Raw genomic sequence first — 18,581 nt, forward strand, 5'->3', positions numbered from 1 at the left:
CTCAGGGTCCTGGAGTTGAGCCCTGCATCAGGCTCTCTGCTCAGTGGGGAGCCTGCTTCCCCCTCCCCATCTGCCTGCCTCTCTGACTACTTGTGATCTCTCTCTCTGTCAAATAAATAAATAAAATCTTTAAAAAAAAAAAAAAGGTAGAGATAATAGTAAGATTCACTTCCATGTACCCATCTTTTACCTTCAAAGATTATTGATCATGCTCAATTCATCTCTAACCCACTGCCTTCCCCTCCTCTGACTGTTCTAAAGCAATCCCAGCTGTCAAATAAGTTATTCATAAATGTTCAGAAAGTGAGGTCTCTTAGTTTTAATCTCCTTAGTTAACAGGCACAGAGAGGCAAAGTCACCAAGCTGGTTAGTAGCAATTATTTTTAATTCCTAGACTTCAAAAGTAAGTCAAAAAGGTTACTAACAGAGAATATTGGACTTTACATAGTGCAGTTAAATGGTATGTATGAGACACGAATTGTCAAATTAAGTAAAACATCTGGTCTGGTCCATGACCAGGGTCACATTTTGGATAATAGTTATAAGTGGAATAAGAGGTTCCCCCACATGAGAACCTGAATATGTAGACTGAACATCACTTAAACTGAGGTATAAAATTGTCATCAGTACATTTAAAACCTTATTTTTAGCTTGTATCAACACTTTAGCCAATGAATTTCATAAATTAAAACTCATTCTAAAAAAACAAACAAATAAAAACAAACAAAAATACCCCCACCCTTTGTATTATTTGGCCTACAACCACCTCTTTTAAATTCAGAAACTGACAACTCTTCCCAGTTGTTCAACAGGATGTTGGGACTGCTGGTTGATGTTCCTTTTCATCAGTAATTTCAATTTTTTTTTTATTTTGAAATTGCAAATAAATGTATCCAAGGAACTGTTCTTTTCAACTAGTTAAAAATAAAATGGATCTAATACCTTTTTTAAGCTTCATTGTTTCCCATCTTCAGCCTGTCCTATTCTCTAAGAAGTTTAGTTGATGTTCATTGAGCCAATGTTAATGGCTTATCTACTATTAGATATCAAAGCACAACTAGGCTTTGATGGAGCTACTTTTCCAGGGTTTCCAGGCTTAATACCCTGAGGCACAATTGTTTGAACTGATCAGAATGTTCCAGAAGTTTCTTGAGCAAGAGGGAAAGATTCTGTTAGTGTCTTCATTGTGTTAATGTGCAAAATGTTGCTTTGGCTGCTTTGTCATACTTGTCCAATTGTATCTCAAAATGTTACCCAAGGCCTGTGACATCCACACTGTGAAAAGTGGGGCATAAAGCCTCTCTCAATGAGTATTTAATGAGGAGATAATTGAGGGTATAAAAAAAAAGGCTGCAAAGATTACCTAAATAAATAACACTGTAAAAGCAGATGTTTACTTTTTCATACACAACTCCCACTAATTTCTCTAAGAGATAACAGCAGTAAAGATTGACAATCTGTCAGGTTAACCATTTTCATTGTGTACTTTTTCTGGGCAGATTATTCACATCGAACTCCTTTGATGTGATCAGTGATGATGCTTTTATTGGTCTTCCACATCTAGAGTATTTGTAAGTAAAGAAACTTTTTTTTTTTTTACATAATGATTCAGGACAAGTGCTCTCAGCTTCCTACAGCTGTCTGACAACAAATATTATAACCTATTGCAGATTCATAGAAAACAACAACATCAAGTCCATATCAAGACATACTTTCCGGGGACTAAAGTCTTTAATTCACCTGTAAGTATGAATGTTGCTATTACTTTTTAAGCTTACTAATGGATAATGCAGTTTGATAATCTGTGGGTCAAACACCCACTTCATGGTTAGTCCATGAAAATTTAAGAAACCCAAATGATTTCTCTCCATGTGCATGTGCCAAATCTCCCTGTCATCAGCCAGTGTGGGTCCAGGAAACTTATCATTATTAATATGATTAGCCTAATCTAACGATAATTAGGAAAATAATCTAATGCAGGGAAGTTGTGTGACTGAAATAACTTTTTTATTATCTACATCATTACTCACTTCAAGGATAGTTATGGTTTGACTGTATAGCTTAATTTGATATGTGCTGTTTTTCTTTTTCTGTGTAAGCCCTGACCTTATATACATTTAAACATATACTATAACCACCAGCAATGTCTACAGAGTACCTGAACAATTTGTTTATTAATGGAATACTTAATTATTCAATGGATGACTATAGCTATAAGAGTTGCTCTCACGGGAGACAGTTTTGCCTCCCAGGGAACATTCATCAATATCTAGAGACGATCTGGTTGTCAGAACTCGGGGCCATGACATCTGGCAGGTAGAGGGCACCGATGCTCCTAATCACCCTGAAATACACAGGACAGCCCCCACAACAAAGAACTATCCAGCCTGAAATGGCATAGGGTTGAGGTTGGAAAGCCCTGGAAAACATGAACGAAATAATTTATTTCTTCTAGCCTCTCCCACCACTCCCCCTCACATCCATTTTGAAGGAGGCTAGAGGGCATGGAAAAAAAGGCACTAGCATTTATTAAGTGCCTACTATTTTGTCGGTCAATTTGCTTTACATGGATTTTCATTTAATCCTCCCAACAATCCTGCCAGATAGGCACAATAATCCCCATTTTAGAAATGAGAAAACAGAGACCTAGAGGGGATATGTGACTACTGAGCTGAATAGTTACGGGATTATAACATCAATTCAATAGTTGAACTGCAATGGCTATTCACCCATTCAAGACTATTTTTCAAGTGCCTAATACATGTCTCACTAGTGTTAAGACAAGGATGCAGGAGATCCCGATGCCATTCTGTCAACTTTAACGTGCCCCCTCACAATACCTCACTGTCAGCTCTGTTCTAAGCCCCAGGATGCAGCAGGGAACAAGGTAGACAAAAATACTTGCCTTTGGGGTCTATATTCTAGTGTGTCCATAGGGACTGAACACTTCCTCTCACCAAACCTTGTCTCAACTGCTGTTTGGATTTGCAGTAAGCGGCCCTGATGGCCAGATGTATTACACATAAATCATTAACCCTTCAAGTCTTCTGTAAAAAGGCGTTATAATGAAAAATGTTTGCTTTGCTGCGTTACACATCAATGCTGTAATATGATACAGAAATAGCTGTGTATGGTATACATATTAATGCCATTTTATCACAGAGCCAAACACTGCCAAACACCATTGTTTAGAAAATAATAAAAAACAGATACAAATATATGGAAGGAGAAATAGAAGTCATGACCTCAACTTGAGAGCTGCTTAATTCACATAAGTCCTACTCAACAGAGCTTTTGTCTGGTACTCAGCATCATCAAGGGCTGAAGGGAGGATGTAAGATCCACATGTCCTCTCTTGGAACTCGTGATGTAAGTCTGCTGTTCCCATTGGTTCACTCAAGCGTATCTTCTCTTCTGTCTAAAGGACTACCTGACCCAGAAGGAAAGAAGGAAGGAAGCAAGAATAGATGGAAGGAAGGGGAAAGGATGGATGCAAGGGTTAATGAAGGGAGAGATAGAGAAAGGGAGAAAAGAAGGGGAAAAGAAAATAGAAGGAAAGTGGGGGAAGATGGGGAGAAAAGGGAGAAGGAAAAAAATCTATACAACACCCTGATGAAGAACATCTATTTCATTTGACTAGAGACTATTTTGTTTGTTAGGTCCATTAAATGAAATGGGAATTGAAATTTGGGTCTTAATGAGGTCTCTTATAAGTAGGGGACCCTGGTATAACATGTGCTTAGCATCCAGACATTTTCAAGCTCAAGGGAACACCAAAGTCAGTCTTCAAAAAGAGAGGCATGAATCTTAAGGGTCAGACAGTGAAAGGGAAGCCCAACCTCTCTGACCAGGTGCTAGAGGTGGGAAGGAGGTGTTATGAGGAAACAGGTTAAAGTTGACTGAGTGAATATGACCCTTAGGTCTCTTGCATCTTCATCTAACACTTAGGTTGACTTATATGGCATTGCCAATATTAGACTGTTTTTGATCTACAAAAATGCAGTGCCATATGGTTCATCCTAAATAGTCTCTAGGAAGTGCCACACAAAGATGAATAAGATCCAGTTCCAACCTGGGGGAGCTCCGTCTGGCAAGAGCAATTAGACAAACAAATATTTTCTCACTGAGTGCCTTTGTCCCCAAGTTATGTTCTCCTTGCTAATTATGCTGTTCTTCAAAATGCCCTTCTTTCCTTCCTCCCTCCCTCCCTTCCTTTCTCCCTCCCTCCCTCCCTTCCTTCCTTTCTTCTTTCCTCCCTCCATTCCTCCCTTCCTTCCTTCCTTTCTTCCTTCCTCCCTCCCTCCTTCCCTTTCTCCCTCCATTCCTTCCTTCCTTCTTTCTTTTCTCCTTTCCTTTCTTCCTTTCAAGGAGAGATGGATAGGGAGGATTTGAAAACCAAATGTCCCTCTGACTGCTCAGCACATCAAGTTAGCTTTCCATTATTTACCACCTATAAATAAATCTGACATTTGTTTGAGCTATTTAGTTTCTTTTTTAAGATTCTAGGCTTTAAAGAGCACCTTCCTCCACCTGAGACCAGCTCTTCTCAATCAAAGGCAAACAGGAATCAGAGAGGAGTTATCATCTGACCCTCTAAATTGCATATACCAGAGAAGAAGTTTACAAAGCTCTATCATATTCTTGACCTCATTATAGTCTCCTGGTGACCTTACAAAAGAGGGCATATCACTGCCCCTGTGGACAGATGAGAACATGGGGGTGCACCCTGCATTTAAGCTGCTCCCCAGCAAGCAGTGGTAAAGGCAGAAGTTTCCTGGGGTCTTTAATTAGATGTCTCATGCCCTCTCCACCAAGTCAGTTCTAGCAGGGACAGAAAGCTTTGATTGAGCCGTCTGGATCCTTCCACAGGACATGGTCTGAGGGGCAAACATGACTAGGGAAGAAGAAGATCTGGAAGACAGGGGCCCTAGCCTCACTCTTAGTCTCCAAGCACAAATAGTTGGAATGAGACCTATAGCTTGAGTCAACTGGTTCCCACTCTGGCCTAACACTGAAGCTGCGTCAAGGGGCCTACCTGAGCCTTTATACAGATGCAATTAGTTCCTAAGGAAGCAACAAACTTATCTCGCTTTCTTACACATCTATCTCAGGAGACTTAACTCCTAAAAAGAGAATTATAGACAACAATTATAGACTTAACTCCTAAAAAGAGAATTATAGACAACTTACTATATATACCCCCTTCCCCTCAAGCTAGCTTTCAGAAAAGGGAGAATTCCTTACATTTCAGTCCTTACATCACCAGTCAAATCCTGGGACCCTCTATTTATTGCTTTATTTTGAATTACTGTCCCTATGTTATATGTGTTTAACGTTAATGTTTGAATAGTTTATATATATCAACAAGGTTTGAATTTTTCTGCTGGCTGTGTATTACTTTTGAAATTACAGGGTGAAAATGCATTAAAAATAGTTTATGGCCAATGATGACAAAAGTCTCTAAACATTATATCTATTACTTTCTGTTAACACCCATGAGCCTTTTCGGTAATGATTTCCTTTGGTATCACGTATGTGTCACTGTGACTGAGGCCCAGTAGAGGCAGGACTGTTGGCATGCATGTATAAAAATATTTGGGGAAAATTGTCATCAATCTAGATGTGTTGCAGAGCCCTTGCTGGTTGCTCAGAAGTGGGGGACCCAAAAAGTGCATATAGTAGTCCCCAAACTCAAGGTGCCTGTGTGTCCCCAGCAGGCAGGCAGAATGTCTTCCTTTCAGCCTTTAGGATGACATACAGGTAGAGGGGCAGTGCACGGTAGTGGCTGAGGGTGAGCTCTGCCACCAGACCCCCGGGTTTCAAGCCTGATAGCTGTGGGATATCAGGAGGTCACTTAGCTTCACTGGACCTCAGAATTCATTATGGGTAAAATGGGAGTGATAACAATAATCTGTAAACACAGGGAGACAGGAGATAAGAAGGTGCTTAGGAGTACCTTGCTCATAAGGTTGTCCTAAGATCAAATGAGTAAATCTATGCAAAATGCTTAGAACAGAGCCTGGTAGGTAGGAAACACCATTACAGAAAAATCAACTAAAATGGCCTGCCTAACCTCTATGGGTCCTGGATCAGGATTCCAAATGCTGCAGTGTTTTCATCCCCTTTATACATTCTGTATGAAATTAAAATAACTGCACTTGAACTGCCGAAAATTCAGTGAGACACCGACTGCAGCTGGGAATCTGCACGGCAGGGAGGCTGGGAGCACCCCAGATGGCTGTGGGCGCTGCTTTCTTAGCAGCAGAGCCCGGCGGCACTGAAACAAACGTGCTGTTGGAGCCAGTCTGCTCTGCCTCAGGGAGGAGACTTTCCAGTCGGTTCCACAGTCATCATCAGAGGTTTTCTCAGGTAAACCAGGAAGACACCAAAGTGGAGGTAATGGTCATCCCCTCTGCTGGGAAGGACAGACTGTCTGCCATTGGGAATGCTTGACCCCACTCAATTAGTTTCAAGGCAACTAGATGTTCACTTGGACAGTTCCCTTGTGTCTTAAAAAAATGTTTCTTATGCTTTGTGGAAGGCACCTTTAAAGAGCCTCCACATTGCTTTGGAATGGTTGCCATGGGGAGGCGATGAGGCGGGAGGGCATGTTGTGAGCAGCAGGTCCATGTGACGGGGGCAGGCGGGTGGCAAGGGCAGTTCACAGGGTTTGCACTTTCTTCCTAACTCAGTGTCTCGGTACAAGGGGTCTAAGCATTCTCCTCCACTCTCTTCTTTGTCTAGATTGCTGCCCTTCCTCTCCACCATTCCAGCCTACCCCATTCATTCATTCCTTTCAAAGTATCTACTGAGGGCTTACTTTGTGCCAGGTACTAGGAATCTGGTGGTAAGAAAAGCATCCTTCCAGGACTTGCTACCGAATCAACCTAGAAAAAATTAACATGGATGAAATACATCTTCAAACCTTCCCTTGCCTCCTCTTCACTCTTGCTGATGGGTTCTGTCCGCTCCCCACTCAGACATTCCAGTGCATTCCTACTCCCTACCAAAACCTCTGGTCAAATTCATTGTCTCTAAACGGCATGGCTTAGGGTGTTGATTCTCCTCATATCATTTCCTAATTATTAAAGATGAAGCCATAGCCTTTCATGGTGAAAAGCATAAAGATGTGATTTAAGAGCTCGAATAGAACTTGTAGATGATTCTGACCAAGTGATCGTTCACTTTGGAGAAAAGAAAACAGCCAGAGCTCAAACCCTGATATGTCATTCCTGGACCATGTCCTTTCTACCTCCCCCTCCACATCTGCCCCCGCCTCACCCCTGGCTGCTCCCCAATCCAAAGAGCCCTGGAGAGGATGGACAGACAGGGGGTTGGCTTGTATGCTCGCCAGGATTCCCTTCAGTCATACCACATGCAGAATGACTTTTCCTGACAGTTCAGGTGGCCACGTCTGACTCCTTGCCTCTCTCTCCATCAGCCTTCTAATTTGTCTTCGTCTTCTTCCTAATAATACTTGTATTTGGTTTTAAAATCCAGCACTGATTTGACCCTTGCCTACTTAGCAGACTTTCGAAGAGGAAGGAGGTCCCCCACACCAATTCAGGCTCACACTATTTCAAGCCATCTCACTCTGGACCAGAAAGAAAAAGGGAAGAGAAGAAGGTCTCTAGACCTTCAGGACCAGTAGCATGCCTCTCTGGAATCACTTGCTTTCCGCATAAATATTCCTCATGAGATGAACTCTGTAGTAATGAGTGAGAAAAAATATGACAAAATCTTAATAGTGATTACTTCTTCCAGGATGATTATTATTTCATCCTTTAAAAAATAATTTCTACACTTTCCAAATTTTCTTGAAGAAATAATAAGCATTATTACATATATAGTATATATGTATGCATGTGTATATATACATGTGTGTACATATATCAGAAAATATATATATGCCAGTGATATATATATATCACTAATATATATAATATGTATCAGTAAATGATGAGACACTTAAAAATACTAAGGCATAGAGTTCTGTCTACTCAGAGAGGCAAAGAGAATAGATGATTTCAGCTCCTGAATTGAGCATTTAAAAGTGCTTAGGCATTAAATATCACTGGTTTTGACAATAACAAAGAAACGGATTAGTTTTATAGTCTTGATTATCTGACATAGGCTTAAATATTCACCTGCAGATGCCAAAATTTTCCCTGGAATCCATTTCAGTAATGTGTATATAAAAAATACTAGCAGTTGTGTGTGTTAATTTTCACAATAAAGGAAATTGGTATTCTTTACTCAGTTTTGCAGATAAAGAGACAGAAACCAAGAGAGGTGAAATTAAGTTGGGAAGAGGCACACTCCTGAGAATGAGGATGCTCAAATGGAAGCCCTTGTCCACTTGAGACCAAGCCGAACCCCAAACCACCACACTGCTCTCAGTGATGCTGAGGACGAGACTGACAGCCAGTTTTACAAAAGACACAGAACATGTTTCAACCAGAGCATCTATTAGGGGAAAGGGAATAATGACATGAAGCTGTTACTCTGTGAAGCTGGGGGGGACAACGGAGGGAAAGGAGAAAGTGAAAAAAATTGAATGCGTTAGATTGTCCATTTTGCCTTCCAGTAGCAAGACTCAATACAGAGATGGAATCTGAAGAATCAAACGATACTAACATCAAGCCTAAAAACCCCAGCCCTAACCCATGAAATGCTATCTCAGTCTCTCCAGCTGTTTAACCCATAGGCACCAGATCTTCACTCTTACCATCTAATAACCAAAGCTGAGCAGGCTTCAGGGAGCATCAGGGACTTGCTACTTTTTCTTCCTGGCAGCTCTGGCGCAGAGCCCTCAGGAGTCCCCTCACCCGCATCCCCACCCCCTAAGAGAACACACCTTAAGCCCTCAGATGCCCATGATGATTTTGAAGCTCCAGTCCCCCCTCGAAGCTGAGTTTCAGCTGAGTTTCTCCCACTCCCTCTGCTTGTGTTCCCTCTCTCGATGGGTCTCTCTGTCAAAAAAATAAATAAAATCTTTGAAAAGTCTTCCTTAGGAACATTTTATTAATCCTAATACCACTGCAGTCATAGTGTTTTTTTCATATGGCCAGTTTTCTAAATGTTATTTCTTAGGCAAGCTCTTCTCCTTCTTTTCCTCTCCCCTTCCTCCCTGCTGCCCTTTATTGAGAATAGACCAGATGCCAGGTACCATCCGGAGTTATCTTATCTACTCTCCCTATCTTGTGACATGAGGTATTATCACCTCCCCCTAAAAAAATGAAAATATTCCTGAAGAAGATTCAGAATTAAAGTCACACAGCCAGGAAGTAGTGGCGTCAGAATTCAAACCAAGCTCAGAATGGCTCCAAAGCAGTGCCCTTCTTTTCATAATAGACGGTCATTGAGACTGGAACATTCTGATTCAGTTCCCATTCTTATGTCCCAAGGTTCATTGAAAAGAGGTTTCCAACCTAGTCGTAATTTCTAAAACTCAAGAAAACAACATAATTAACTTAAAAATAGGTTTTAAAAGTCTTGAATGTTTGCACTTGAGAAATCTCATATTAATTAGAGCAGGTAGAAGACAGAAGAGTTTTGAGAGTCTTTTAAATGGAATTTGAGAGAATTTTCAAGGATTTTGGAAGCCAACAACATAAGCTCTTTTTGTTTCAGTTTAGTTTTTTTATTTTTTGTGTGTGAAAAAATTTCATTAGGAAAGTATATAACCGATATGGGTACACATACACACACACAATACTAGTTAAAAATAGAAAATTATCAGAGTCTACATCCCTTCCTACTCCTTGTTATGTCCACACTTCTGCACTATGGACACATTTCCCTTTTCTTGATACCATCAGGGCTACTCCTTACTCATTAGCTTTGATAAGAATTATTCTAATGACTTGGGAAAGAACAAATAGAAAGAGAAAGAGAAAACAGTTCCTGTGCAGTAAGATAAGAACTGGAAGAAAAGGAAAAGAAATGTTTAAAGAAGATGGATGGATGGATGGACATATGTGACGAAGTTGTTTTTTGAGGCCAAATGAATGGAACTAAAAGAAAAGAAAAATATAAAAAGGGAGTATATGCTTTGGAAAGAAGAAAGGATGTGCTAGCAGGGGGATAGGTTAGACAGGTTCCCAAACTCTAAAGCTATTGGCACTATTAGTTGGGGGTTTGGCCACTGTCTAGAGCAAGTGAGAAGGAGAGAGGGAGGAGCAAGGGCAGGCTGAGTGTGAGATGAAATGGGCACTGTCACCCATTTAGTTAGTCATCATTTGGGACACACCCCCTAGACTGAATGTCTAAGAGTATGAGTCTCATATTCCATTCTACATAAAAAGATCAATGTCCAATACCACTTTGTTATTGGTTTGTTAGCTTCTTTTTTGCCATCATACATAGAAAATGCCATAAATACTGAGTGAGCACTGAAGCAAAGAGACCAAGAATTGAATATACAATAGTGGGAATCTGAGTAGTATCTTAGAAGAAATAAAAAAGGTACTGCAACTAATTTAGTGTAGTCAGGAAAGAATAAAAAGGATTCATAATTAAGTTTTATCATAAAATGCATCTATTTAGTTCGATTACAGTTTACATCACTCTTTTTTTTTTCCAGGAGCCTCGCAAACAACAATCTCCAGACACTCCCAAAAGATATTTTCAAAGGCCTGGATTCTTTAACAAATGTGTAAGAGGACCTAAGACATCACCGATTAATTAATTTACAATAGTTAACAAAGAAACTTAGTATTAATTTTTAGAATTTGTAATTGGCTTTAAAATTAAATTATAATTTTACAATTTAAATTTTAAATTTGCTTATATTTTAAATGTACTTGAACTAATGTTTGAATCTTCTATAGTAAAGACTCAAAATATATATTCTATATTCTGAATATATAGTGCCCAGACTTTCCATGGGGCAAAGTGTGTGTCTTATGGGTGGGAGTGTTGATAAAGGACTTTGAGGGGGTGCGAAGAGAAGGCCCCAAGTGAAATTTCAAGATGCCTTTTTTCTCATGAGGTCCAGGAAATGGGGCTACAAAGGAAAAACATAAAGGAGTCTGGGAAACTGACCGAGTACAGATGAAAGGTTACACCCATGGGTTAGTCAGTCAACAGAGAAATGGAGCAGGAAGTGGGGGAAGGGAGGCAAGTTTGCCTTTTCTCTCCTTAGACTGAACAACTCTAGGCTTAATCCCCAGGAATTTGGCTTAAGCCCCAGGAAGGGAATGAACTTAATTATTTTTGACCCTTTTTCAAACAAAAGAGCTTTCAAACTTTGACTTTTAAGCCTCAGAGTGAAAGATCTTTGTAAGGAATTTGTATATTTTGCTGTAAGCAAAACAAGTAATATATGCCTAACTCTCTCAAAAGCAATTTAGCTTCATTAAGTGCCTTCCAGACATTAGAAGGGTATTAAATGGTTATAAGGTAGATATAGGAAAAATGAAAGGATATATGTAAACATAAAGGTTTTTTTTTTTTTTTTTATCAACTCAGGTACTTTTCTATAGAATATATGTTCAAAACAACTTTTCTCCAATAACAAAAGATCTGAGTCAAGTATATTCTTCTAAACCTAGTATTTAACTTCAAATCAGTAAGCTAAAGAAAAACTTCTTTGTTCCTTGTGGTATTTCCCTAGCTCCTCCTCAATGCCTGGTACCCCAAGTCCTGAATGATGGTTTATTTGCAAAAGAGTACCAGAAGCAAGACACTACCAAAAAGTCTCAAACAGATCACAGTTAGCCATTCTGGTTTACAATCACCCAAAAAACTTGCCAGTCATTATTTGGGGTCAGAATATTCTTGGGAGATAAAGTAAGTCCTGGGAAGGTCTTGGAAGTTAGATGATATACCATGGCAGATCTGGGGATATGGCTTATTTGGACATTGTCCTCTGGCCCGTCCTTCTGTCAGCCAGTACGACACATGAGCAAAAACCAAAACAACAACAACAACAACAAAGAACCCACTTGAAATTGGCTCAGTCTCTAAGGAAATCCTGTAATGGGTATGGCCACTTGGGCCTACTCTAATATGCCTAAACCAAGAATTATCTAAGTACAAGGATCCTTGATAGCTTGTCTTTTTCATGGATTTCTTGGTTTTCTTGAATGTATCCCCAAAAAACATTTTTAAATGCCTCAACATTTAAAAATTATTTGTGTGCTGTGTGAAGACTAGGCAGTACCTATCTTGAGAATTCTGTGTGACCAAGAAGGGTTTTAGGAAGGAGCTGGAATTTCTGAACAGAAGCAATGCAAATAAACAGAAAACTTGGTGAGTTAGGATCATATGTGGAAATTTAAACGATCCATGCTGTATATTTTATTACAGACATGAGCTGCTGGATGTCTGAGTTAACTCTGGTGTGTCAAAGTCATTTCCTATTAAAATTGAATTTGTAGACCATGGAATAGGATCAGGATGAATTACATCTGTGAGGAAGAACAAAAGCAAATAGTTCGCTTGATTTAATTAAATATGATATAATAAGCGTGATATTCTGTCCTCTAGACCTGCTCTGTCCAATATAGTAGCCACATATGTGGTCACTGAGCAGTGTTCCTAGTGTAACTAAGGAACAAAGCTTTAAATTTATACTTAGTTTTAAAAAAATTAAGTAGAAAACTAAATTTAAATTGAAAAACTGATTCTCTGTTCAGCTATTGCAAAAGTTAATTATGTTTGGAACAACTTGGATGTGTGAAACTATTTTTTCTGAGTATAAATTTTATGAAATCTAAATACAGATCGCATACTTCTGATGAAAATTTAGCATCAAACTGAGTTATGCTCTAAGTGTAAAATACACACTAGCCTCCAAAGACTTAAGATTTTGGGGATGCCTGGGTGGCTCAGCTGGTTGAGTGTTTGCATTTGGCTCAGCTCATGATCCCAGGGTCCTGGAATCAAGTCCTGCATCAGGCTCCCTGCTCAGTGGGGAGCCTGCTTCTCCCTCTGCCTCTGCCTGCTCCCCACCCCCCCCCACTTGTGCTCTCTCTTTCTCTGACAAATAAATAAACTTAAAAACAACAACAAAGATTTAATGTTTTTTAAAAGTATAAAATACCTCATTAATAATGTTTGTTGGCTACACAGCTAAATGATTTGTGAGAGATATTAAATAAAATATATTATTTAAAAATAAGTGACAAATTATTTTAATATATTATTAGAATTAATGTCACCTATTTTTTTGTTACTTTTTTCAGAAATAGAGAAAAAAAATTTTAAGGTTTTATTTATTTATTTAAATGAGAAAGAGAGAGAGAATGAGTGGGAGCAGAGGGAGAGGGAGAAGCAGACTCCCCACTGAACAGAGAGCCTGCTTGATTCCAGGATCCTGAGATCATGACCTGAGCTGAAGGGAGATGCTTAACTGACTGAGCCACTCAGGTGCTCCTACAAAATTTTAAATTACATATGTAGTTTACACTATATTTCTATGGACAGCACAGCTCTAAACAGAGCTGCCTTTGATCCAAGAAGGAATACTTTATGAGGTTCTTTTGACTGGGTGGCATTCAAGAGGGCACTCACTGTGGGATATCTCTGAATTCAAAGTGAGTTGTCAGTCATGTTCAAGGTAGACGATGGAGCATGATGTAAAGCCAGGTAAAAGCAATCTGCATATGTTAATTGCTGAGGTAGAGGTCATACCTGTGTAGGTAGGACCCTCATACAGCAAAATCAACTGAAGTTTGTCTTTCAGGGACCTGAGAGGGAATTCATTTAACTGTGACTGTAAACTCAAGTGGCTAGTGGAATGGTTGGACCACACCAATGCAACTGTTGAAGACATCTACTGTGAAGGTCCCCCAGAATACAAGAAGCGCAAAATCAATAGTCTCTCGCCCAAGGATTTTGATTGCATCATTACAGGTAATGTATTCCAAATCATTCCACCTCATAAAGCTAAAATAAGGGCTACATTTTGTGTGTGTGCAGGAACTGATATTTTTAATATCTTTAAAAACTGAATGACCAATTTTAATTTTTTATGATAAGGCATTAAAACTTTGTGGGTTTAAAAGCAAAGTAAAATTATCATTTTACTATTTCTCTTAAATAAATGTATCTCTTAAGGATGTTTGAGATCTAGCCAAGGAATGAAGCATTAGCATGCAGTTATTCATCATCATTTCCTGTTTTTGCAGAATTTGCAAAGTCTCAAGACCTGCCTTATCAATCACTGTCCATAGATACTTTTTCTTATATGAACGATGAGTATGTAGTCATTGCTCAGCCTTTTACCGGAAAGTGCATTTTCCTTGAATGGGACCATGTAGAAAAGACCTTCCGAAATTATGACAACATTACAGGTATGAAAAACCTGACCGTATTTTGAATAGGAAGTTAAGCAGGTTGGACCGAGGGCAACAGAAAAAGATAACTGGCATGGAGGGATGATTGGCCACGCTTAGAGTCCTTTAATCCCCATCCGTACCATTTATTAAATGATTGGGGATTTACTAAACCTTGATTTCCTGATTTGTAAATGGGAATAATAATACTTAACTCATGGGGTTGTTGAAGATAATGTATTCATAAGATAATGTCATCACATATTCAAGAAACAGCATAGAATGTAGCATAGTAAATGCCAAATAAAGGTGGATTATTTTTCTTCAAAAGAAAAGTATTGGACTAGGAATCATGAGTTTTAATCTAGGTCCTGCCACAAACCAGCTGGATGAGCCACTCACCCTCTCTGGGCCTTCCCTTTTTCTTATCTGTAAAATAAAGATGTTATTTTAGATCAATGAGTCACAAGCTCTATTGTACAAAGTGACCCCCTCAATATGTTAATGTACTCCTTGTCACAAAAAGGGGTTTTGGTCCAATAAATCTGTGAACCATATCTCCCTCTTGGAGATTCATAATAATTATGCATTCGAGGCCCTGAGAAGTCTAGCAGTGATGAAGCCTCTTTCCAGTGTTTTGTGCATTTAGTTTGACCTTGGGAACTACTTTTCTTCCATGAAAACTTTTACTTATGTGACCTCTTAATTTTTCTTCTCATTTCAACAACTTAATGGTTTTTAAATAAGTTAGAATATGGGCCTCCCTCCAAAATGTTTCCATCAGCTTTAGCTTCTAATACCTTTAAATCTGTTCCTGAGAGCATTCAGACTTCTATGTAAAAGATTACACTTCTTGGGTGGGAAGAGTTATAATTCAGTTGTGTTGGTGGCTGTCAGCCCCACTGCTTACAGGATCAAGACAGGTCTGGGCCTTGTTTGAGACTAAGGTGCCCAGGTGAAGGGATCTTCTCCAAACTGAGGTCCTCCCAGAAACCTCCTTCTTTCTTGAGGAGGAAGGTCATGCTTCCCTTTCTCGCAAAGTGCCCTCAATTTTCCAATGGACTGCAGCAGCTTTGTGCAGTTTAAACCAGGTTCTTCTTACCTGTGTATAGTCAATCAATTATTCTAGATGAATCTTAGAATGAACACTTGAAGGAGAAATGAATCACATATCTGCAGACTTTCAGAGGACATCATCTCATCTAAGATGACAAATATATACTCAATATGCAATCATTATGACCTCCCTTACCCCAGAAAGACATCGCTAATCAATCACAGTGCTCTTGCTTATGGAGTGCAGACAGGACTACGAATCCTTCTCAGCACAGTTTTCCAACTCATCAGTTGATCAATATTGATACGTGGTTGAAGTCTAGTGGCCATTCCTGATCTAGGCCAAACCCTCATTGTACAGAAGAGAAAACTGAATTCCAGAGAACTTAAGTGATTTTCCCAAAGTCACACAACCAGTTGAGTTCTGAAAAGGGTCACAAATAGGATAATTTCATCAATTAGTAGAAAGAGCTGATGCAAAACTTACTGCTTTGGAGCTCCTAAAGTTAGAAAAGGCTTGGGCCCCAGATTTGCCTTGCTTGCTTTGGATTTCCTAGAGCCAAGCTCCCTCTAGTCAATATTTACTGATAAATGATATTTATATTTCCTTTTTTTTTTTAAGGTTTTATTTATTTATTTGACAGAGAGAGAGATCACAAGTAGACAGAGAGGCAGGCAGAGAAACAGGGGCATGCAGGCTCCCTGCTGAGCAGAGAGCCCGATGGGGGGCAAGATCCCAGGACCCTGAGACCATGACCTGAGCCCAAGGCAGAGTCTTTAACCCGCTGAGCCACCCAGGCGCCCCGATATTTATATTTCCTGATGAATGCCAAACTCTTACTAAAATGATATACTGAGCAAGGACACTGATCCGTATTGTTCTCTGAAATTTCTCAAAATAAGTCTCAGGAGTATCACTTGTGACTATACCCCTCTTTCATTTTTCTCAAGAATTTCTCTTCCTTGTCTTCTCTCTTGCCACCAATAGCCTAAGCTTCAGGAAAATGACAAATAGCATCTTTGTCCTTTCCTAGGGGAAAATCGCATTATTTTTAGAGCAAGAACCCTTTCACACTAGGAACAAACCAATTACAGGTAGAATCATGGGCTACCCACATCACTGCTCAAGACTTTGTAGGGTGGTTCTAGAAACCTGTGGGATCCTAGCCCAAGTCGGAAGCCCTAGAATAGCTCACCTCCCTACATGTTGTGTTAAAAGCATAGAGACGCTGGTAGACTTGGGTTTGAATCCCAACTCTGCCTTCTCCTAGCACCACTGAACCTGTCTGAGTTTCTGTCTGCTCATCTGCAAAGGAAGGATAATATTTATCTCTTCAGATTTTGGGGAATTTTTAATGAGATGATTTGGCAAAGCACAGAACTGGTGCTCAATAAGTGGCAGTTTTCACTAGAATTACTGTAATTAACTCATGATGTGTCAGGGAAAGTAATGCTTGCTTTCTGCAAGTAGTGAGAGGAGAAAACTCGGGCAGTAGCCGTGTGCCCTGTTAAATGTCTAGTGCAGGTTGGATGTGACTTGACAACTCAGTTGTTGGTAACAAGGCCTCGTGAGGCACAAAGGTACAGAACCTCAGGGTCCTGCTGCCATTGGGCCTTGGAGATTGGCCTCTCCTATTCAACCAAGGAAATCCTTATTCCAGGCTGATTTTGGTGGAAGCTGTATGGCTTCAGGTTGCATGTTTACATGCTGCAAAAGAGGATGGCCATCCAACTAATCTCTCATTTGTCTTTTCCCAGGCACATCCACTGTAGTGTGCAAGCCTATAGTCATTGAAACTCAGCTCTATGTTATTGTGGCCCAGCTGTTTGGTGGCTCTCACATCTATAAGCGAGACAGTTTTGCAAATAAATTTATAAAAATCCAGGATATTGAAATTCTCAAAATCCGAAAACCCAATGACATTGAAACATTCAAGATTGAAAACAACTGGTACTTTGTTGTTGCTGACAGCTCAAAAGCTGGTTTTACTACCATTTATAAATGGAATGGAAATGGATTCTACTCCCATCAATCCTTACATGCGTGGTACAGGGACACTGATGTGGAATATCTAGAAATAGCCAGAACACCTCAGACACTCAGAACGCCTCATTTAATCCTGTCTAGTAGCTCCCAGCGTCCTGTAATCTATCAGTGGAACAAAGCAACGCAATTGTTCACTAACCAAACGGATATCCCTAACATGGAGGACGTCTATGCCGTCAAGCACTTCTCGGTGAAAGGTGATGTGTACATTTGCTTGACAAGATTCATTGGTGATTCCAAAGTAATGAAATGGGGAGGTTCCTCCTTTCAGGACATTCAGAGGATGCCATCACGAGGATCCATGGTGTTCCAGCCTCTTCAGATAAATAACTACCAATATGCAATTCTTGGAAGTGATTATTCCTTTACGCAAGTGTATAACTGGGATGCAGAGAAAGCCAAATTCGTGAAATTTCAGGAATTAAATGTTCAAGCACCAAGATCATTCACGCACGTGTCCATTAATAAGCGTAATTTTCTTTTTGCTTCCAGTTTTAAGGGAAATACACAGATTTACAAACATGTCATAGTTGACTTAAGCGCATGACACACCAAATTCTGTGGCTGCCACCAGAAACTTTCTACAGTACATGATCCGGATGAACTCGATGCATGATGACTCTTCTTATCACACTTGCAAATGAATGCCTTTCAAACATTGAGACTGCTAGAACCAAGCACTACCAGTATCTCCATCCTTAACTGTCCAGTCCAGTGGTGTGGGAAGTGACCTTTTATAAGACAAAATTGAATTGTGTGACTGTTCTTTGCAGTGAAGATGTGTAAATAAGTGTTTAATGATATCTGTTACTCCAAAAAGAAATATTAATATGTACTTTTCCATTTATTTATTCATGTGTTCAGAAACTGCCAAATAAAATGTTTACATTTTCTTTCATATCCCAAAGGTAATTATTTACAGTTGCTTTAGTCTCGGTTTGTTGAGGAAATAGATTATACAATAGGGTTATGTTTAGATCGAGATCTTATGGTGTGAATAAGGAGTGAAAACGAAACACTGATATTCATTACCCAAGATTTATGAACAGGTTTATCAGCTGTTTGGATTTGGAACATTCAAGGGTGTTTCCAAAGGTCATGGCTTTTAAGAACATTTTGTGGTGAAAGGGTGACAAATTTAAAGTGGGGTAGAGAAATTTGCTTATTACAAATAGCCTGATTTGAAATAAAGAATA

At 39.5% G+C, this 18,581-nt stretch overlaps 1 protein-coding gene across 1 annotated transcript in view; it reads left to right on the forward strand.

Moving 5' to 3' along the window:
- The window catches only part of LGI1 (leucine rich glioma inactivated 1), a 36,689-nt gene extending 18,406 nt beyond the window's left edge, over window positions 1-18,283 (forward strand). The window contains exons 3-8 of the mRNA XM_047702051.1: window positions 1,500-1,571; window positions 1,671-1,742; window positions 10,586-10,657; window positions 13,691-13,860; window positions 14,136-14,300; window positions 17,097-18,283. Of these exons, the coding sequence (XP_047558007.1) occupies window positions 1,500-1,571; window positions 1,671-1,742; window positions 10,586-10,657; window positions 13,691-13,860; window positions 14,136-14,300; window positions 17,097-17,932 (1,387 nt within the window). The 3' untranslated portion in view covers window positions 17,933-18,283. The remainder of the gene's footprint in view (window positions 1-1,499; window positions 1,572-1,670; window positions 1,743-10,585; window positions 10,658-13,690; window positions 13,861-14,135; window positions 14,301-17,096) is intronic.
- Window positions 18,284-18,581: the final 298 nt, after the last annotated feature.

Source organism: Lutra lutra, chromosome 14 (genome assembly GCF_902655055.1).
Source record: "Lutra lutra chromosome 14, mLutLut1.2, whole genome shotgun sequence".
NCBI classification, from domain to species: Eukaryota; Metazoa; Chordata; class Mammalia; order Carnivora; family Mustelidae; genus Lutra; species Lutra lutra.